Below are 24103 nucleotides of genomic sequence, written 5' to 3'. Positions count from 1 at the left end.
TTCATCTTGGCCATATACTCCGATCATAATATATGAAGTTGAGTTTGAAATACTAAATAAAAGTAATGTGTAAATATTCGCAGTAGCCTTGAATTCTTTGCTTCTTTTTTTGTATCATATATATGCGATTTTTTGTTCATATAAAATATTGTGCTTGCCTGTAAGAACATTATTATGTTAATAGACAAAAAAATTGTAACTGATTTGATCGTTTTAGAGCGTCTTGCTTGAAAGAGACCATATTGTTGACCTACTAAGACGTAACATGTTTGTTGTTAAGCGAAAAGGGGAATAAATATTTTAAAAATAAATCCAAACAAATCGACCGAGTTATTGCAAAATATTTTCAGAAAAATTCCCCTTAGAAACTAAAATTATGGAGGTAAATTAAATGATTTGTAACAGAAACTACTCTAGATGGCAGTTTAAATTCTTTCGGTTATTTACATAGCGGGGGGAATATTAAGAGTGGGTCTGGAGTAAGAGTTATCGTCTGTCAAAACTAATCTTTTTAATCACCACCACGGTGAAATAAACAATATAAATGTATAATGCAACAAAATAATAACAAATCAAATCAATAAAATTGACAATAGATATTCTTCATTAGTTAAAAACACGACAACCCTTCAAAACCCATAAATATTTAAATGCTTTCAAGTGCTTCAATGGGTACATAAAAAATTTAAGCTTAATATAGATGTTTGATAATTTTAGTGCCCTACGGGACAAATGATCATTTATAATTGAAAAACGTAGTAACATAAGCTATATAGTTATATATAATTGTATTATAATTAGATTTAAAGAAGAAATTATTTTCTTGTGAATCTAAACTGACATCACCAAATTATTTTATTTGACATTTACTACAAAAATGAAATTGTCAATATTTAAAATTAATAATATTAATAAATCAGAATTATTTTATTTTGAAACATAACACAAAAGTATGACTGATAACTCGACAAGTGTATTTTATCTTTGATGTGATCGATAATGAATCTTAACGAAACCAAAAGCGGCTTTGAAAAATCATATAAAACAATCTCGAATCGGTAGAAACCGAAAAATATTAACACAACCACAAAAAGAGCCATTTTCGGATTCGTTACAATTTGTTTACAATCGAAAAGTTGATCTTGAACTATAAAAAGCGACTCGGCTGGGTTCAAAAGTGTCGGACTTCCCGAGACGACAGTCCAGCTTCTTCGCGGTGAGGTCTTTCAGCCAGCCTCGGTCGGTAAAATGTCAGTGAACACCCGGAAATAATTAAATCGTGAGCTCATCTTTTGTTATGCTCCTCGTCGATTGGTGGAACGGATGTAAAGTTGAATACACTATACGAAAGGGGCGTTTTTACCTGAATCCATCGTGAAAAAAGCCATTCGCCAAAAAAAAAAACGGTCCCAAGGACACGTCCTTGTCTACACTTTGAGACGCTGAGTTTCCGAAACGAACCCAGTAAAAACCTCATGTTACACCAACGAAAATAAAACAGTCGGTATTAAATATAGCTTTCCAACTAACGCGACATGAATATCCTGTTTAGACTACGGAAAACGCTGACTTGGTATCCTCCAGGGAGAACAACAATCCTCCTGTTTTAAAATAACGCTCCGAAGATTTACTCTTCCGCCGTTCTGTAAAACTACCAAATCAATAATAAAACTTACTGTGAAAAATTTAACTCGGGATCCAACGACCACCAAAAAAAAACTAACCACAAAACCGAACGGACAACACTGTGTATTCGAACAACGTGTGAACGGGCAGTCCGGTTCAATAATCTACCTCTGGCTCGAGTTCTGCAAAAACTACAGTTGTCGAATCGCCAACGACCACGCGAAATAAACGACTAGGACCGCAGCTGGTGGACTGGGATGTTTCGACCTGCGATCGGACGCGGTCGGGGGCTTTCGGTCGCGATCGGCCCAATGTACAATTTCGGCTTTGTTCGGATTGATTCAAGAATTGCCGGAGATTTCTGCATGAAAGGCCCGGTTGGTTTCTGTTTTTTTCTCAATCGGTTTGTCAGCAGGAACGTACCGTGTAACAAGAGCATTTTTGGATTATTCAAATTCGTGTACACTGAGTCACGTTAGAAAGAGATTTTAAGAAAAAAATATGCCAGATATTTCGAGATATGTAAATTTAATTTTTCTTTCAGTAAATAATAACTTTCTACATTTCTATTTTTCCACCATAAAGGGTTTATTTTAAAAAGAAAACACACATTTTTAGAGTAATGAAATTCTTACTCCTTATATAAAAAAAATTAATATCTACATTACAGCTAGCATAATCCACATTAGAATCAAGAACTCTGTAAGATTCATATCAAATCTGATCGAATTTTAAAGCATAACAAACAGCTCAAAATTGGCATAATATATTATAGGTTGTTTAGCTTAATTCATTGGTATCTTAATTATTCCTGATTAGTTTTAAGATTCAATCGTTTAAGAGGATCTACAAGAAAAAAACAATTTAAATGAAAATTGACTAAAATTTCTGAACATACAATAATCTTCACCGATTCCATACTCTTGCATGAAATTTATGTTTACATTATTCCTAGATTAGTTTATATAATTATTTAGTACATAACAGAGAAAATTAGTAGCAGACGATACGCGGGTAAAATATGAGTTATGGGTAAAATGTTATGATTTAGTAACACTAATTTTGTAGATTTCGGAACAAAAGTTTATTTATGTTAAATAATATGAAAACACTGAACAATATAACCTAATTTCGGTAAATGTGATATACGAAAAGGGCTGCCGAGTAGGGTACTACTGCAAATTAAATATATTTTTAAATTTATATAATTGCCGGTGCCCTGAAAATAATATTAAAACTATAATGTGAAACATATTCATGTTGTCTGTATTTTTATAAAAACAACTACTGTCCTACCACAGCTATAACAGTAAAAATGTGAGTAAAATTCGTAAAGATTACAGTATGTTAAATTTCTGACTGACAAAACTGTCATTATCACCACTTTAGTCATCTTGATGGTATAGTAAATAAGATAACCTGTGAACCAAATCAAATTAATTGAATTGATCAAATCGTAAAGGGCCAGAGGCTACATAAATACATAAAATACAAATTTATGTAAAAAAGAAACAGATTTAGACAAGAAGTAATAGTTTTCTATTATTTCGAATAAAGCTTCTGATCATACTGCCAAAATCTTTGTATTAATGAATTAAAGAATATTTTGTTTGAATATCTATTTTATTTAGAAGATTTAGCTCCCTCTGAGTTTTACCATATATCGCACCAAAAAAAAACAATTTGTATTAAATGAAAAAGGAAAACAATGGCTGCTGGTGTATTTTGCAGACTTTCTATTTTTTCAACCATAAATCTTTTTTAAATTTTTGTCTCAGAACAGTTTTTAATTTTGATTTGTTTAATTTTCGTACCAAGTTCATGAAACTTTATACATATGTTGCCAAATCGAAATAAAATCAACTTCGAGGATAAAAGTCTGCCAGTAACTTTAGAGTTTATAATGGAAATCTTACAATAGAATAATAAGTTATATCATATGTAGTGAAATATCAACAATCATAAATAATTATATTTATAATTAAGAAAAAGTTACTTATTAATATACGTTTTATAAATAACTTTTGGCATTAGTTCGTTTTATTTCTTTATAGGAAGTGTTTTTTTTAATTAAAATATAATGAAGTAAAATCTAAGCCAGATATTTTTTAATTAAAAAAATAAATAAACGTTTTCAATATATATTATTTTTGTTTCCATGTTATATATATAACATCTTTAATGTTTGACGGGCCAAATTCTGTTAACATCATTAAAAAATTATGGCCGTAGATGTCTCCAGCATATAAACCATACAATACGAAGTAACATTGATAATACAATAGTTTTTACTAAAAATTATCTAATTTTATATCGTTATCTTTATATTGCTGATTAACCAACAATCTAAGAAAAACTTTAAATTCGAAAATTGATTTACAAATGTTGATGTCATGAGTTCTACGACAATAATTGGTCAAAATATATAGAACCAAATAGTTATAATATCTATAAATCCACCAAATGATTAGGCTATTAAGCAGTAGATGCAGTCCACACCTAAAATATAATTTAAAATAATAATAATGAACTATATAGTTTAAGTAATAATATTCTATAATATCTGAATTCATGATATAATAATGTCTAATTTTGTTTATTAAGTGTTTTATTACATTATTTCGTAGAGTTTAAAAACTATTGTTTATGTTTATCATGTTATCCATGAAATATTAAGGAAACCAATAATAAACAATGTTATCGGGCTGATATTTTTTCAGTTTAATTTCTATTTACACAACGTGAATCGAAAAAAAAACTTAATCTAATGCTGATATTACCTTAATTGATTTTTTTTCTATTCCAGAAATAGTGGCCTTGTGCTATCGATTTCACCTTTCGATTGTGTTTTTTTTGCTTTTATTTGACTCACGTTTCATTCATGTTTCAGTAACTGTTCGAAGCACGAAATTGCTTTGGTCCAGTTTCAAAAGAATCACAAAGTAATCGTTGCTTCTGTTGAAAAGTGATTCATTGTTTTTTTTTGGGAACTATAATTTATCCATTGGGCAATTATGTCCAACTTACGTCTAAGGCGTTATACTAACTTGTAGGGATGCCGAAAAATATCGATATATAGATATAGTATTTTTTGATAAAATATCGATATTTTTAGCCGATATTTTTTTGACCGATTTGTCGATATATCGATATATCGATATTTTTCAAAGCCGATGTTTTTCGATATTTAAAAAAAAATATATTTGTGCTAAAAAGTTTTTAAATAGATACTTAATTTTAAGGATTTATTAAAAATATCAATATATATTGCAAAAAAATATCGATTTTTTTCTCTCTCATATATTGATTTTTTTTATAAATATAGAAATCGATATATCGATATTTTTCTTGCTAGCTGACAACCCTACTACCTTGGCATTCCGACGAATTAATTGTTTGATACTGTTGATCTACTGACCACAAAATTCACTACTACAAGGAGACGGCCACTACACTTTAATAAAATACAACTATCATTGAAAACTTGACATATTAACGCCAACAAAACAAAATATACTCATGACTCTTTAACCTTATATAGAAGAACATATACGCCAGTCAATATTAATCCGGAAGATGCTAAATATCTTGGTATGTCGATGTATAATTTGATAGAAACTGATACTAAATGTGATTTTCTGCGGTGAAAATCGAAGACAAGAACTTCCTGGTGATATTAGATATAAACGTAACTCACACAGTTTTGTTGCATTCATTGCTTTTTCAGTTAGTACTAACCTTCAAAAAAAAAGGCTAAAATTTCATGATATTCTACTCATTAGTTTGGAATTAATTGTGCAAAGTGTGGCACTATTTTTGTTATTTTCAAAACTATGGATCACAAAAAATTTCGTGTTTTTATTTTACATTGCTTCTTGATGAAGAAAAAAACAGTCTATGCGAAGAAATGGCTTGAAAAGTGTTATGAGGACTCCGCTCCATCAGAAACAACAATAAAACGTTGGTTTGCTGATTTCAAACGTGGTCGTTGAGACGCGGATGAGGCAAAACGCAGTAGACGTCCAAATGAGGAAGTAACACCAGAAAACATCATAAAATTTGCAAAATCGTTTTGAATGATCGAAAATTGAAGTTAGCTAACATCGTAAAGGTATCAAAAGAACATGTTGGTTTTACATTGCATGAAAATTTAACTGTGAGGAAGCTCTGCTCAAAGTGGGTGCCGCGTTTGCTCATCGTTAACCAAAACAAAAACATGTTGATGATTCTTTGCAGTGTTTGGCCACGTTTAAACGTAACACACTGGAGTTTTACATAACGGTGTTCGTGGTGTCATATTGATGGACTATCTTGAGAAGGGAAATACCATCAACAGTGAATATTGTGTAGTGTTATTGGAGCGTTTGAAGGCCGAAATTGTAAATAAACGACCGCATATAACAAAGAAAAAAATTGGCTTCAAGACATGCACCATGTCACAAGTCAACCAAAACAATTTTCAGAACTACATGAATTTAACTTCGAATTGTCCCCACATCCACCATATCTACTAGATTTGGCTCACAGCGACTACTGGCTGTTCGCAGACCTCACAAAAATGCTCACCGGTAAGAAATTTCGGTCGAATGAAAAAGTTATCGTTGAATCAGAGGCCTAATTTGAGGCAAAAGATAAATCGTTCTACCAAAGTGGTATTGAAGTGTTAGAGCGGCGCTGGAATGATTGTGTGGTTCTTAATGGAGATTACGTTTATGAATCAAGTCAATTTTGAACAAAAAAAACCGCGTTTTATTTTTTAAGCTTGGTACTTTTCAGCCAATGTGTTACAAAAGACAATTATGGGCTACTAAAATTATATGAATTAGTTACTGGTAATAATACGAATGAATTGTTATGCAAAAAAACCCGTATAATCTAGCAACTAATACATAATATAAACAGTCGCAATATAAAAATTTGTAGAATATTTATTTTTCATGAATAAAATAAACAAATTATATATGTTAAATGACGAAAAATACTTTAATTGAATCTAACTAGTACAAACGTTTCTCAATAAATAAATAATAAGACTAATTAATTCGTAGCCTTAATATTGGGTTGTAGAAAAGTTAGTTTGCTTCATTTAATATTTTCTAATGCGAATTTCTTCATATACATTTCAAACACTAACCAATGATATAAATGTCATTTTAATCGATTACCTTTTATCCCTTTTCTGGTAAAATATAATTCCATTAGAGTATAACGATCTTCTTCCTTATTTTTTTTTGCTGAATTCGTATTAGTTGAGTGTGGAGAATCAAATTAATGAATATATTTGGTTAGAGCAGCTCACGAAGAGCAGTTTCTTTCCATTTGACATCAATATGAGTTTTTCAAATATTTGTGAAGCTTCTTCGGATTTCGATAACGATTTTTTCGCACATTATTGTCCTTAAGTGAGCCACTTTTCATTACCCGTTAATCAATGGTTTCAAAAATAGCTCGATTTCGTTTCTTTTTACAGCAATTCATAAATATCGGTCTATTAGATTGTTCACTGTGTCTTGTTAATTCATCACTTATCACATCACATCGCCATAAACACCACATAACTTTCAATTGATTTGAGAGCTTGAACTGAAATTCTCTCTTTCGAAAGTAAAAAAAGCAAGGTATGATGAACATTTTATATATTTTTTCTTATATTCTATAGGACTTTTAATCATGCTATACTATGGCTTCATTGAATAAGTATTACTACAGTCCATCTAAAGTTATTTTGTACAAGCGTCAATTAAATTTGTGACGTTAAAATATCGCATTTTTGCCGTTCTGAGTTTTAGTTCAGTTTGGTTTTGACATACAACAGAATTTTAATAAAAAATTAATTAAGCAAAAATAGAGTTATCAAATATAATTAATTTTAACATTATAGTAAATCTAATGCATATATTAACACAGGAGCTAAAACTACAATTAACTACATTTATAATAGTTTGTAGGTTAGGGTTGTGTTTGATTATATTTACATTGAACTCTTTTTCATACCACCTTAGAGTTAGAGTTCTACGCTCGTTTGTAGTTGTAGTTTCCTGATAGCTCCTGGGGGCCTTGTCCACTTAATTAACAATTGTGTATTCAAGTAATATATTTTACTTTTATTAAGATATGATGATATTTTGATATGACTGTATTTCTCCTTCGTTAGTTCTGTTAATACCTATACGTATATATTTTTCCTGATAAAACTAGATATAATCACTGCATTTTCCTTAATGCATTTTCAATATCTGCAAGAGTTACTATTCTTTCTCTCCTGATACATTTTAATCAAGTGCTCATGTATATTCTGAACAATTACGCACATATCTGTAGATATAAATCTTTGACAATCTGCAATAACATTTCCTGCAGTTATCATATATTAATTATATACTTTTACTTGTTTCCCTTCTCATCACCCTGTGAAAGTAGATTGAATTGGTGATTGTTCAGATTGAATTGGATTAGAAATTGTCATCATTGAATCAATCATCTTCAGAAAATTTAATTTAAGTGAAGAAGCTGTAAATATCCAATCAACGTGTACGAAGTACAGTATATCTGCAGTGAATTACTAATTAATATAATGGCTAATAAAACCTAATCAATTGTTATTCCGCCAATTATCTTTTTCCATCAACTTTTGTTGTCATAACACAATTTTTATTATGGCCTTGTTATGAGTGACCGTTAGGTATATTGGTTATGCCTGGCTTCGAAATTTTTAATCAGAGTAATAATAAGCAGCGATTTGAAACTTATCAAAACAAGCAAAGCAGTAAAATAACGTTTTCCGATTTAGAACCTCTTCTCACTGTTGTTTTGAAGAATTTTGCATATATTTGACAACCGGACGGCTTTGACAGGGTAATTCGGTTACGTGTTTGAACTTATCAGACAGCATTTTGTCTTTTCTTAACTAGAATAAAATGAGAAGGAAATTATCCTCTGATTCTAAAACGAATTTACAAATTGCGGCTGGCAAAACATTAAACATCTTGATGGTGTATGTACAAAAGAACTTTGGATAGACTATAAATATATTCGATTTTAAAGTCATTTATTAAAAAGGGTGAAATTACGTTTTGATTAACCTAATATGATGTAATTTTTGAATATTTCGTACTTTGGCAACAGCAGAACAAATTTATTCTAAAAATAAAATAAAAGGTTGATGGCTTTTAATTAAAGAGATGTAAATAAAAAATGGCGTTGATAATAATTATAGTTGTCTTAAATTAATATATATTAACTTGTCTTGACACTAGTTCAGTAAGAAGAAAACAAAATAAATATAATTATGATCAAATTAACAAATCAATAAATTGACGGATACCGAGTAGATTTTAATTTACGTGTCTGTCGATATTTAAAAACATTATGTGAGTTATTTGAAGCAAATAGTGAGGAATATAATGGGATAGAGGAAGGAAATAATCGTAATTGAAAACATTACCAGTAGAATACAAGATATATAATGTATAGTCGTTATGTAATGTCATAAAGTTAAATTAGTTAATTAGTTAAATTTTCATTAAAAACTCTTACTGTGAAACAAAAATGAAGTTTTATAAACGAACCTTTTTACATTTCAATCGATTCAACCGATCTCGTGTAATGCAAATGTCTCCTTTGTTCTGGTCATATTTTTATTAGACACGATTTCTTTTACAAGCACGTAACGTAGCGTTTGAGTTACATCCGCGTACCCGTATGACAATCGAATATTAATCCTTCAAAACTTCCTCTAATTAGACTTTCTGATTTCGGTCGTTACAAGTGACGACGCTACAATTCGTCCATTTCGTTGTCTTACCTTGTTACGGTGAAAGAATCATCGTTAAGGTCATACTGAAATTTGAAGAAAACCGTAATGTACAATTATGTAATTTAATGTTAAATTTGTTTTTGAACTGAATAAAATGACACTAAAATGTGTTAGTGATCGATTTGTGGTCGAAATTCGACCAGAACTTATAAATTTAATCATGTTTCTTGCATAATAAAGTAAAGAGAATAACTCAGAAATGGTATGTTAATATTGCTAAACTTCTTTTGACAATATTTTCAATATAAGATGAGAAATATATTTGAAATATAACACTAATTACACTAACAAATGTCTGTATGTTAAAATACATGCACCCACTAACCTTCTTAAATAGCATTTAATTAAATCTAATTTTTTAATTAAGTTGTATTAACCAAAACAATATTATTAAGTTTCAATTACATAACAAAACAAACATGAACATAATAACAAAAGTATCATTATTCAAAACAACTTCAGAGTATCAAATATAAATATATACGATTTTTATTTAATTCCAATCCATTCCCATGAGAATATTGAAGTACTGCAACTTTTGGATACCACCAGAGCACGACACAGACTCAAAAGAATCAAACGATCTGATCTTGTGTGGTGTTGTGTAGGGAGGTGCAATTAATAAAAAATACAACAGTGACCTGTATAAACATTATTTCACCAGAGACTGAGATAAGGCCGATGGGTCCTCCTAGTAATATATCTCTGAATTTAAGGTATTAAAGACAAATTGTAGGTTAGTCGGAAACGACTAGTAACAATGTTAATAATTTTTAATTATTAAAAATTAAAAAATTTTTTGTTAGAAAGTTATTATATTAAAATATACCAAGTTTTTTTTGTAGGAAGTATATTTCTTAGGAACAGCTTGTTTTATCATGATGTTTTTGTAGCAGTTACGGTAACAAGATATGTTTAAATGTAAAAACGAAACAAATATGTTCTGTTCCAGGGCGTGAAGGTTCCAATAGGATGCATAAGTTTCCAAAAGATTTTGATCAACAAGAGAAATCAACAATTACAAACCGTAGGGAGAACAAGGTAAGGTCTTATGGGGCGAGACAAGGGTTTGTTCATTGCATTTCATGTGTGTATGTACCTATTATATAAATTTTAGTCACGACCACTTTTTGGATTTTTGGTGACTGGACCTACAGCTTAACGAACCACAGTCCTTGGCCTGTGCCACCAAGCCGGCTCATTGCGTTTCAGATTGCAGGACTATAGACTGAAATGTGGAAGAGCACAGCTTGTACATTGAGTTGAAATACGCAGTCTATATTCACTAAATATTTATAAATTGGAAAGGAAACATGGCACTCACCATGTACGAATAACAAGAATTTCTTTCTAAATAAATTTTTTTAAATAGAATTACAGGTAAGTACGAATATAATATATTTTGAAACAAAGTACTTTGTGAGATTTTAAAATTCAAATTAAATGTTTATTATTATTTGTCACCAGCAATTGTAAAAACCATATTGAACACGAGCTTCTTTTTAACTTTTACTAACTTTTACTTAACTAATATATATATATATATATATATATATATATATATATATATATATATATATATATATATATATATATATATATATAATAAGTGTTGCTTGTTTTTGTGCATCAAAAGGGTTCATAAAACCAAAGCTAGGTAGTGTTCAACTATATATTTTCAATAAATATACAGGATCCTCCAAAAAATTGCATGGAAGTTTTATTTATCCTAACACGAAATTATTGTACCGTAATGAGTTTATGTCGTACTTCCGTGGACTCAGCGGTACTTTGGCGATGCGAAATGAACGTTCCAACAGGACTCTGCTTCGGCCCATAAGGCGAAATTGAAGGTGTCGAGACAATTTTCCGGACTTCATCACATCGGCAGAACCCTACATGCCGCATCTCAACCCGATGGACTGCAGAATGTGGCCCATCAGAAAATTTGGCGAAAATTTCCAGTTACATTTAAACCTGTGTATTGTCACAAGATGAGGCCACCTAGCTAAGGAGGAAACCGGCTAAGTATATTATTGATAAAGGTCCATGTTATTGTTATTCATTGTTTTGCTAAATTTATCTGATTTCATAAAATTCGCACTTAAAATATTTCATGCAGTGTTTTTGGAAGATCCTGTATAAGAAGAAATGTTCAGAAAGGACATTTCAAAAGTGTTTTCTGAATATATATAATTATATATATATAATTAAATGTGAATGTTAAAAAGGTTGGAATCAAATTAAACATATCTCCGGGCAAATATAATCATAATTGTCTATAGTGCTTTTTCCCTTTTTCATATTTCTTTTGTGCTATCAATTTAAATAAGATGTATTAAAGTTGTCTTTTTCTTTTCTTATACTGAAAGTAGACTAGGACAGATGAAAGTATGTGTGTGTTATTATTATTACTTGTGTTACTTACTCGTTCAACACAAAAATGTATTGAGGCAATTATTTTTACAATGTTAAAATGGTTAACTCCAGTGCGGGATTAATACATCATTATGTATTTCACAAACTCACTCAATCACTCACTCGTGTATCTCTATAAAATATATGTTTCCACTCCTCTATAAATGTTCGTAATAAATTGACTTCTACCCTAGAATTTAATTTTAATTATATATAAAATTTGTAAAAGTTTGGATGGTTCTGATAAATCATCAAAAGTCAAAATCAAAAGTGGACATTTTCTTCATTTGAAATATCTCATTGTTGAGTCCTTGTGACATTGCAATGCGTCAAAAATTAGGTTATCTAACTCTGATGTAATAATGTGTCTAATGCCAAAAAATCAAACTCAGTGGTTTGAGACGAGATAAAGATCTTAAAAAATTTAAATTTGAACTAAAACTTTTTTCCTAGACCCATTATTTCGAATTTCACAGAATTATTGAGAATAATAATTCCATTAAAGGGTTTCGATAAAAAATCAAACAAATGAAAAATAACACCGCTTCGCTCGGTCCAAGTTAACTCCGAAACCGAATCAACAAAACAAAAGACACTTTTCCCGACCTAAGTTTGCGCACTATGGATATATATTTGTCTGGAAAGCTGCACAAGCAAAAGTTCGTTCAAACAAAGAGGATGAGGTGGGGGATATCGTTCAGACATGTCGAGTACCTTAAAAACCCGTCTAGTCTGTATTGAAAATCCAAATTAAGTTGGCGAGAGAGACTTGCGAAAGGGCCTCGAACGCTCGGCAAAAACATTTTTATAAAAACCGTTCAGTTTGTTCATGTAACAATATTCTCTCTCTCGATAGCTGTGGATTTTGTTTCATAATTAATTAATTTTCCAGCATTAAAACTGTCAGTTTATGTTGTCAGTTATATATTTGTTACCATTTTATATATATATATATATATATATATATATATATATATATATATATATATATATATAAGATTTCGTCCAAAAAGAATTCACAAGGCAAGTCCCAAGTCATAAGAAGTCACTACTACTACTGTCAAACTTAAGGTTAATGTCGTACAGTATATATAGAGGTTTTATTGAAATAGGCCAAACTGAACAAAAATTTTGCGTGATCCAACTAATGCTGCCTCTGAAACCACATTTTTGATTGATTCACTTGAATTTCGTTACAAAGGCATTTGATATCTAATTTCTATAACCCGGTTGTTTGATTCTATAGTTTGTTTATGGCGCCATTTTTATATGTCTGACATTGAGTACGATTAACATTTTTGTGCATTAATTATAATCATTATTATTTAACTATAATGTACATTCATTCTCAAAAGTGTTGTCTTTCCAGCGTGTGTGTGGAAATGAAAAAAACAGACGTCGTTTTTCTTGAAAGAAACAACCTAAGTTAGCTAAATTAAGGATGTGTGTGACGTGGCATTGCTTTTACCTGGTACGTATACAATTATTATATATAGAGCATTTGTGTTAATGTATATTGTTATTTATAGGAATACAACAGAAGAAGTCATGAAAATATTATCTACTCTTTAAAACCAAAAAGTGTTCGAATTGGGCGATGGCAAAATTACTTTGAAGGTAACGGTGATTATACTACATGAAAAGTTTTTGTTATCATTTAAAAAGTTGTTTTTAAAGTACCATCAATTAAAAACTTGATTATTTTGAAGGGGTTTATTTACCTAGAACAGACATTGGTATAGATGTATTGGCTAAGGAACCGAGATAAACTTTTCAACAAGGATGTTAAGAAATAAATTAATATAAAATAAAGTAGTATAATTTGTCGACCAACGAAATGAACTTGATTTTATAGACAAGATATTATCTCATAATTGCTTTATTATATTGTTAATAGATCCCTAAGCTATCTCTTTAACTTGCTGATTTTACCATAATAAGAGCACAGCAGTAATTGTGATATATATCATATATTTTAATTTTTTGTTGCTGTTCTTTAAAGTATTACATTTTGGTATATCTTCTCCTTTCTGACGTATATCATACAATTTAACCATTTTAACATTGTAAAAATAATTGCCTCAATACATTTTTGTGTACTTTAATACATCTTATTTGAATTGATAGCACAAAAGAAATATATATATATATATATATATATATATATATATATATATATTCAGAAAAAACATTTGAAATGTCCTTTCTGAACATTTCTTCTTATACAGGATCTTCCAAAAATACTGCATGAAATATTTTAAGTGCGAATTTTATGAAATCAGATAAATTTAGCAAAACAATGAATAACAATAACATGGACTTTATCAATAATATACTTAGCCGGTTTCCTCCTTAGCTAGGTGGCCTCATCTTGCGAAAAAAATTTTAGTTCAAATTTAAATTTTTTAAGGTCTTTATCTCGTCTCAAACCACTGAGTTTGATTTTTTGGCATTAGACACATTATTACATCAGAGTTAGATAACCTGATTTTTGGACGCATTGCAATGTCACAAGGACTCAACAATGAGATATTTCAAATGAAGAAAATGTCCACTTTTGATTTTGATTTTTGATGATTTATCAGAACCATCCAAACTTTTACAAATTTTATATATAATTAAAATTAAATTTTAGGGTAGAAGTCAATTTATTACGAACATTTATAGAGGAGTGGAAACATATTTTATAGAGATACACGAGTGAGTGATTGAGTGAGTTTGTGAAATACATAATGATGTATTAATCCCGCACTGGAGTTGGTTGTGTATTAATGCAAGTACAACCGAACAGTAACAGGTCAATTGAAAAGTCCCTAGCCTACCGTAGTAAAACATAATTGCTTTATTACATTGTTAATAGATCCCTAAGCATATTGTTAATAGATCCCTAAGATATCATACAATTTAACCATTTTAACATTGTAAAAATAATTGCCTCAATACATTTTTGTGTTGAACGAGTAAGTAACACAAGTAATAATAATAATAACACACACATACTTTCATCTGTGCTAGTCTACTTTCAGTATAAGAAAAGAAAAAGACAACTTTAATACATCTTATTTAAATTGATAGCACAAATGAAAAGGGGAAAAAACAATATATATATATATATATATATATATATATATATATATATATATATATATATATATATATATATATATATATTTGTATGTTGTTATTTATATAAATTTTTCCATGTTATATAGTAATTTACCACTATTTAGAGTTATGAAAATATTTTCACAATTAAACAAAATATGGACTAATTTAAAACGAAACAATTACCATTTAACTAATTATTGTTAAATTATAGCCTTTACAATCCAGTCTAATCTAATCTTTACGGAGAAAAAAAACACAGAAACACCACCAAAACTCTTTTTTGGGTTCGTAAATGATTCGCAGCCATCGCACCGTGTCGAGAAGAACAATGACCAAAAAACAGTTTTTTTATCATTGTTATGACATAGTTACACTAGATTGTTCAAACGACAAGCGTAACGAAGATGTAGATAGTCATGGAATGCGTCGTTTTTGTTTTTGGTGGCCGCGGAATAGCGTTATGTTCGAAGCTGGTAATTGTGATGGACGACTTTGTTTCAAATGAGCTTTATCGTGCAGTAAATATCGGAATATCATTAACAACTCACTTGATTGTAATACTTAAGGGTTGTATTGGGTATGTGCGAGAATTTCGCTACTTTTTAACAGATTATACTATAATTCTCAAAAGTGTATTCCAATTTCAAAAACAAAATAATTTTCTTCTAATATAATTTTTATTCTATGAACTACCTTTTCCTCTTACACCGATTCATTTTAAATTAGTAACATTATTAAAGCTGGCTTTGTTGGTGTAATAGTAAAGGCGACAGGGCGGTCCTCCAGCTGTTGTGATAGTGGCGAATTCGAATCCTGTTGGATCATGGTCGTGTGGATATTTGTGATTGTTTAACATTTGTGATTGTCCTTAGGTAAGAGTGCAAAATCTGACAATGAAAATGATCCCAGTCACGCCAATAACTAGGCTGGGTAAGACCGAATTCTTCTGAGATGACGTCGAAGTTGATCACTCGCCGGTTCGGAACCTACGTTAAACAGTAGGCCTAGTCCAGATAAACCCTAGTTGGTATATTAGGTATGCTATAAAGAGAACATGTGATAGAGTTACATGAAAGATGCTGGGTTAATTGATTGGGGCCAGTCTGTACTGAACGATGGTCAGTAACTAAATCATTTCTTAAGAACTGAAGAATTCTTAAATGGTGTCTTAGCAACACTGCAGAACTAATAATTAATTTGTTATAGATCAGTAAGTTTAAATAATAATTATTATCATTACATACAGCAACATCATGTTAGACAAAAAGCAAAACACATTAGAACCAAAATAAAACAACTATACTGGTTAGTCGAAAGATACACTCAACTTGATCTAACGTCAAGGAGATTGATTTATCAGACAATCATAAAGCCAATTTGGACCTATGGGGTGTAAATATGGAGTTGCAATAAAAATTCAAATCAACTAGTCATCCAACGCTGTCAAAACAAAATTTTTCGATTAATTATCAATGCCTATCGCTACTTAACCAGCGAAGAACTGCACTATTGCAAGATTTCGCTTTAAAACACGAAAGAATATTACTACATCATTCTAACGTGGAAGCAATACAACTACTGGACAACGCGCGGGATATCAGAAGATTGAAGCTAACCTAACCATACGAACTTGTTTAGTGTATACCTTTAGTGTAAACTATAGCTTAAGTTAATATAATTTTATAATTGAGGAATCATATTGATGTATTTATCTCGCACTCGCCTTGATTATGAATTAATCCAAGTACAAAAGAAATGTAGTAATACATTAATTTTTAATTAATATTGTGCTAAGAGTTGTTTTAATTACTCATTAAAAGGGACTGAAAATAACTGGAATTGAATATATATATATATATACATATATATATATATATATATATATATATATATATATATATATATATATACATATATATATATATATATATATATATATATATATATATATATATATATATATACATATATATATATATATATATATATATATATATATATATATATATATATATATATATATATATATATATATATATATATAGACCGTATATACACCGAATCACTAAAAAAATGGGGATTACAACCCGAGCTTCGATTTCGGATCTCACCTTGCAAATCGGACCACGATCGGAGGAATTTTTCAAAATTTCGAAATCCGACAGAAACCAATAAAAATTCACCAGTTTATTAAAAAATATGTTGTAATTTTTATGGTGAAAACCCCGTATTCCTTACAGTTTTCGCATATTAGTTAAAATTGAGAAACCGGCGATTAGGCAAATTTTACAAATTAAATGCGTCATATCTCAGAAACTTTTTGAGGTAATTCAAAATGACAGTAGTACTTTTAATCGGCGTACTTTGGAGTGAAAAATATGATTAAAGGGACTAAAAAAGCGAAAAGTGCAAGGGGGACCGGACGAATTTTTCAAGATTTCTATCAACTATTTTAGTTATTTACTTAATAGACCTAACTTTAGCGTTAATATAATTTTTATATGGTAAAAAATAGTCCTAAATTGTTCTCGCTATTGTTGTAATTGATATACAAATATGTAAAACTTCATTTAATTTATCATGTTTATGTTTTATTCTCTTAAATTGTTATAGTTCTGAAAAAATCTTACTCTTGATACTTTTGTTATAATATTCAGTGGTGTAGTATTTTAAACTTATTAATACAAATAATCAAATAAACATAACGGAATTTACATTTAATTAAATGTCATTTAAAAAGTTTAGTGAGTGTTAGTTCTTGAAATAGTTTGCATATGTTTCAATATACAGATATTTCTTACTGTAATTGATGTTATATATCAAATATATTTCTGATCTTATATTGAAAATATTGTCAAAACAGGTTTTAGTAATATTAATATATCATACTTTCTTTACACTTTTATGACCGAATTTCGACCATTGGGCACTCACTAGTTGTCATTAGTGGGCACAAAATGTAAATAGCGTCACTCAATGTATATTTGGTCAGTTTAATAACAAACTGAGTGTCATATCTGTTTAATTTAGCTTTTAGCGGTCAGGATTTAAACGAATTAACGCTAACAAGCATGTTTAGGCATTGTCCATTTATTCAGAACCCTTTCGCGACATGCGACCTTGTACTATGTCGCTGGAAATCGCGTTTATGGAAGAACTCCGGAGCTAGGCGCAGGTGCCCGTTCATCGATCGGTTCCCCCGTCCGACACCAACCTCCCGAACTTTCCCGGTCTTGTTCCGTCGCACTCACGCCCGTCGATAGAGACAAATCGATCCCCAGGTCTGTTATCTTTTATCAGCTGTTCGAGCCACCATGTTTTCGTCTCCATATCAATAGAAAAACGCCAGAAAGTGCCAGTGTATAACGACATTGTGATGTTACGTAACCTTGTTCCATAAATCAAAAATATCGCCATGTACTGGAAATCACCGATAGCAGCCTTAGTATTCGTTTTCGTCGCGATTTGCCTCAAGATACAATACGGCGAATCGGCCAGGTTTAAACGATCGGAGATCGATTTGCAAACGTGCATCGACAATTTCAATGTCCATCGGGATAAGATCATCCGAACCCAAGACTCGCAGAACATGGGAGCCAAATATCTGAACGAGATTGATCTGGGATCGAGGGAGGAATGTCTGAGGCTCTGCTGCGAGACCGAGGACTGCGACGTCTTTGTTTTTGAAGAGAAAGTGAGTAACTTTGAGTATATACAAGCACCACTAATGAACCTTTGGTCGAAATTTTACAACAATATATTAAATTAATTATTTTTGTCTTCACAGTATTTGAGTATAAGATCAGAAATATATTTGATATATAATATTAATTAAAATAATAAATGTCTGTATATTAAAACATTATAAAATATATGCAAACTAATTCAAAAACTAACACTCACAAACATTTCTTAAATTGCATTTAATTAATTCTAATATCCATTAACTTTCAATAAGAAGTATTGATAAGTATAAATTACTACGCCACTGGGTATTGTCACAAGATATCATAAGTAAGATTAATTTCTGAACGGTAACAATATCAAAGCAACAAATATTAATATACATGATCCGCTTTTACTTTTAGGTTATAAAAATAAATATGGAATACAAATGAAGTGATACTAGCATCGGGAACTATCAACTGAAAACAATCGAAACAGTCGATAGTCGCAAAACAGTCGACCGTTAAAAAACTAGCGACTAAAAACAGTAATTACTATTTTCAGTCAAGTGTTCAATTCAGTTTCAATTTATGATACCAGAAGAGGATTAATAAATCCATTCCTATAAAAATTGTGAGAAAGGAAAGGACGGAGATAATTCCTTGGAGCAGTTAATTTTATATGTGCTTTTATTTTCCCACGGTAGTATAAGCGAGACGGAGATGTCCATATTCCTTCACGTACTAACTTTAAAAACTAAAAGGAAAAAACATTTACTAAATACTATTAACATGCAATTAATAATTTCATTTTAAAGGAAGTAGAACTACTTTTATATTCGCCAGTTCTATTTGAATGTTCTATAGATCTGTAAAAAGGAATGGAATTTTTCTATGGAATGGAATTATACCCCACAAATGTTTTAGCGTATTTTAATGTGTTAATTGTTATTTTAAAATAATATACTATAATAAATATAGACAATACAATATAACTTAAACCAAACCTAAAATCTAAAGATGCACAATAACCATAAATATTAAATAAAAATTAATCATACACATAATAATAGAAAAAAAATTAACATAATTAAAAATGATCGCACAATAACTACTAGAGGTTTTTTAAATAAAGGATCTGCTTTATTTATTATTGAACGGAAATATTTTTTAACAAAAATCGGGAGAGTAATTGAAATATTATCTATTATTGCCATAAAAACAGTCAAAAGTATTTTAATATTTATCATTCACAATTTTAATCTTTTTACCCTATTACATTAACAATCTTGAAAAATACCGTTAAAAAATGGTACTGTATTAATATACAATATATTTTTATTTACAGGTAAACTATCAAAAAATTATTAAACTATATATTACATATAAATCTATTTAAGCATAAATTGGGTACACTTTTGTCAAGTTCAACAAAGACGACAGAGCGAGAACATTAAAAATCAGTCGAATGAAATTAGTAGAACCAAAAATAGTAACTAAAAGTATACGACTGAAACAGTCAGTAGTAAATAGTAACAGTAGTAAATCAGTTGGTCCGAAAATAGCGATTGAAATCAGTCGATAGTAAAAAGTAGTCAATTACTAAACAGTCGATAGTCAATTTCAGTCGAAAGTTTACAACGCTAAGTAACACATATTTGTATATTAAATAGAGTATCTAGGAATAAAACAATTTTCAAAATGATATTTGACTTTAATAAAGCAATATCGATAAAACAGTTTATTTTACACAACTTAGGAATGTATATTATGGTAATATATTTACAATCCCTAAATTAACTATTGATTTTCCAAAATGTATGTCTATAAAGATAATAATCAAAGTAACTGATACAAAGTTCAAAGAATAATATGTCATATAGTCACATATCTTATTGTATCAATCATTAAACACCAATATTTATCTTAATTCTTAATTAATTAATCTTAGTTAATATCTGTGTATTCCATCTATACAAATTATGAAGTTTTATTTTAAATCCTGCATATTAATATTACTTGATTTATGTATTCATATGGTTCTTACCTTTTATCCATATTTCTAACCTCCAATATATATTACAAAAACAATAAATACACAAGGCTGATTAATATAATAATTTTGTTAACTATATATTTAAATAAAATTGGATTGTTCTTTGCTTATTTATTTCAGTCTTCAATCTCTCCCTTGCAGATAGATCATCTTTAGATTGTCTTCTATAACTTTCTTTTATGTCTTTGCCATTTCTTTTTACTTTGTCTTATGTCCCATGTCAATTTAATGTATTTATTACCTGCAATATTTGATTAGTGCTTTGTTGCAAGAAATATATTTACTAATGAAACCTGAAATTAATCAGAGGTCTATACCACTAAAATTTACAGAAAAATCTTACTCCTAGAATTACCTTTAGTACAAATATATACAGTACTTAAGCAAGATAAGAATAAACAACAGTCCTTAAGCAAGAACAATTTTTGTTTTTTCTTTTTTTCCTTTTTCTTCACAAGAAATCAAATTAAATCAATATTGTGTATTTCGAACATCTAAATATCTCGTAAACAAAGAAAACAGACGATTTTTTTGAAAACAGAGGGTTTTTCTTTCACATATACATATACCTTCCGATAAAGCAGGCACATTAAATCAGTTGGTCTGCATAAAATGTAAAATATAACGTTACGTGACCATACTATTTTATTTAAGTTAATCGTTTTTTATCCAAACTTGCCATAACCCTTTCATAATTCCAATAATACGGAATATCCGAAAGGAACACAAAACACGTTTAAATTTAAATAAATTTGTTCAATAATGTTTTAGTCACTCACTTTCTATTTTAATACCGTTTTAAATATATTCATTTTATATTATAAAATTAAAAACCCTGATCGTGAGCTAAACTCTTAGCTGGCACGGCTACCCACTGTATTTATTTATATATTTTCTGTCACTGATCTGACGGCTATTCCAAGTTGCTGGATTTGGGTACCTTTCGCTTTATTGAAATTTATTTATTTGTAACGCATATTTCACAAAAATATTAGCCTTAAAATTTTTTCCTAGACATAAGCTTAAACCGTGCCAAATTTCAAACCTCCAGGTGCGTTTTACTCAAAAAGAGAGACAAAATTTTCGCTAAGGCGATTAGTATATAGATTATCTAGGGTAAACTGAGCCACTGATAAGATTTATTTGATTAAAGTCAATAAAAGTTGTAAGTCTTTAACAACACAAGAAATTCTTCATTCCATAAAGTCAAAATTAGTTAGTAGTCTTTATCTATCTTTATTAACGAACTAAGTTAATAATAACATTTTTATAATAAAAGTCAGATATGAGCATAAAGAGCAAAGTTTAATAATTTCCCTATTATTATTATGAGTATAAATTAATAAGTTAGTTGCTGTTTAACCTTAAGCTATTTTTATCTTCTTTCGTCATAAACTAAACTTGTTGTCGAAAACATAAAATTGTTACAAGAAAATTATTAGCTGACGATATAATGGACGATGATAATCAATTAGTTCTGTGTCATAAATATTGCATTATTGTTATAAATGTTATAAATATGTTACAACAGTTATAAACTATGAAAAAAAAGACTAACACTATTGATACAGAATTATCAAACTCAAAATATATGTTCAAGAGTTTAGCTTGGTAGATACATTCAGCAGAACGGTGCCGAATATATTATTATATTTTAAAGTTTCCTTTTACCAAATATGGGTTTATCTGGACTGGACCTACAGTTTAATGCGGGCTCCGAACCACGGTCCTCAGCATTAAACCTACCGACTGGCGAGTAACCAACTTTAGAAATCATCCCAGAAAACATCCGATCTTACCCAGCCTGGTTACTGGCGTGACTGGGATCTTTTTCCTTGTCAGATTTTACTTGCTAGGACAATCACATATTTAATAATTACATATTTATGTTTGTGATTGTTTATTACAAACATAAATTTACGACCATGCCCCAGCAGGATTCGAACCCGCAGGTATCTCAACAGTAGGAGGACGGATCGTCCTATCGCCTTTACCATTGCGCCACCAAAACGGCTGCCGAACATATTGCTAATAGAAGATTGTAAATTGTATTTTACATTTCTCGTTTTAAACTCAAAGAAAAATTTTCCCTCTGTTTCAAATGTAATAACCCGTAAACGTAACAAAGTAAAAGTCAAAATTGTGTTCGTTGTGTCAAAAAGGATTCAGTTTATCAAAAATCAGAAAAACTTACAAGTTACTGATAAACTTTAGATATGTTACATCATAATAACAGAACATCCCATGCAGTAGTGAAACATCAGAAAATGAAATCGAAACAATAACTGTGTCATCACAATAACTATATATTGTCTACTTACTAATCACATTTAGTAATTTATGACTTCAAAATACGCTCGAGCTAGAAAGATGTATTAATATAACTATGGCATATAGACTGGTAGATGAACGAATTTGATTCTAATTTATTTAAAGTAGAAACTCAATTCAATATGAATAGAAACTTATTCATAAATTTTAGCTTAATCCTTGCACAAAGGCGAGCAAGAAATAAAATAATGCTCCAGGTCTATTAATCTCAGTCTGATATTTTCGATCTTATTTTTGTGAAAGCAATTTCTTCGAATCTAATCAAGTGTTGTCTGGATATAAGTTTAAAGTTATTTTTATATGGCTTGATTCATTTACATTGTTACCATTTTTCCTTGGAATAAAAGCAAATAACATCTGAAAATATCGGAATGTAATTGTCGACGTCGATTTGATTACTATAAAAATGGCTAGTGGGAAAGTAATTTCGATATTATTGCACTCCCATTATATATGTGATGATTTTGTTATTTTTGGGTATTTTGGTATTTACTCACTTAATTTTTCCTAGTCATGGATGAAGTAGTAAATAGTCAGTACAGTAATCAATTTTAATTTTAAACTAATTTACTAAGTTTAGTTAGGTTTTACTTGCAGGTAAAATAAAACCAATTCAAAAATTTTATTACTCTTGTAATTCGTCAAAATACAATTATTACTGTAAAATACAATTATGATCTGATAAGTTTCTTTTTCTTTTATACTGAAATAAATAAAAAAAGAAAAATGTGTTTCCATTTCTATTATTATCATATACATATTCAACGATTATTCCAAACCACATAAAGGTTGACTTCAACACATGTGAAAAGGTCGTAGAAGATTATTTACAAGAAAACATATCCAAGCAAAAACAATCTGTACCTCCTCTTTGTTTTTCAATTAAGTATCGCATTTTGATTAAATAAACTCCTTTAAAGTTTGATTAAAAAAAATTAGTTGATTTTTTTAGAAAAGTGGGAACATGTTCAGGCTCTGTCAGGTACGTCTTCTTAAGAAACATAATATAGGGTTACTTTGGAAATATTAATAATTGGTTGAATCATCATCAGACATTTAAACAATTTTAAGCTTTCAAAACTT

At 29.6% G+C, this 24103-nt stretch overlaps 2 protein-coding genes across 3 annotated transcripts in view; one reads left to right on the top strand and one right to left on the bottom strand.

The window, feature by feature from the left end:
• Positions 1-1897, bottom strand: part of LOC143190240 (protein phosphatase 1 regulatory subunit 14B) — a 98798-nt gene extending 96901 nt beyond the window's left edge. The window contains exon 1 of the mRNA XM_076394421.1: positions 1677-1897. The gene's annotated coding sequence lies outside the window, so the exon portion shown is untranslated. The remainder of the gene's footprint in view (positions 1-1676) is intronic.
• Positions 1898-18245: 16348 nt separating this feature from the next.
• Positions 18246-24103, top strand: part of LOC143190229 (uncharacterized) — a 61632-nt gene continuing 55774 nt past the window's right edge. For both annotated transcript variants that reach the window (XM_076394407.1, XM_076394406.1), the window contains exon 1: positions 18246-18662. In XM_076394407.1, coding sequence (XP_076250522.1) covers positions 18384-18662 — 279 coding nt within the window. In that variant the 5' untranslated portion in view covers positions 18246-18383. The remainder of the gene's footprint in view (positions 18663-24103) is intronic.

Source organism: Rhynchophorus ferrugineus, unplaced genomic scaffold (assembly GCF_030347505.1).
Source record: "Rhynchophorus ferrugineus isolate W39M unplaced genomic scaffold, kcgeb_rfMv2 rfM2, whole genome shotgun sequence".
Lineage (NCBI taxonomy): Eukaryota > Metazoa > Arthropoda > Insecta > Coleoptera > Curculionidae > Rhynchophorus > Rhynchophorus ferrugineus.
Note: the sequence above shows the minus strand (reverse complement) of the source record. Positions and strands in the feature narration are given on the sequence as shown.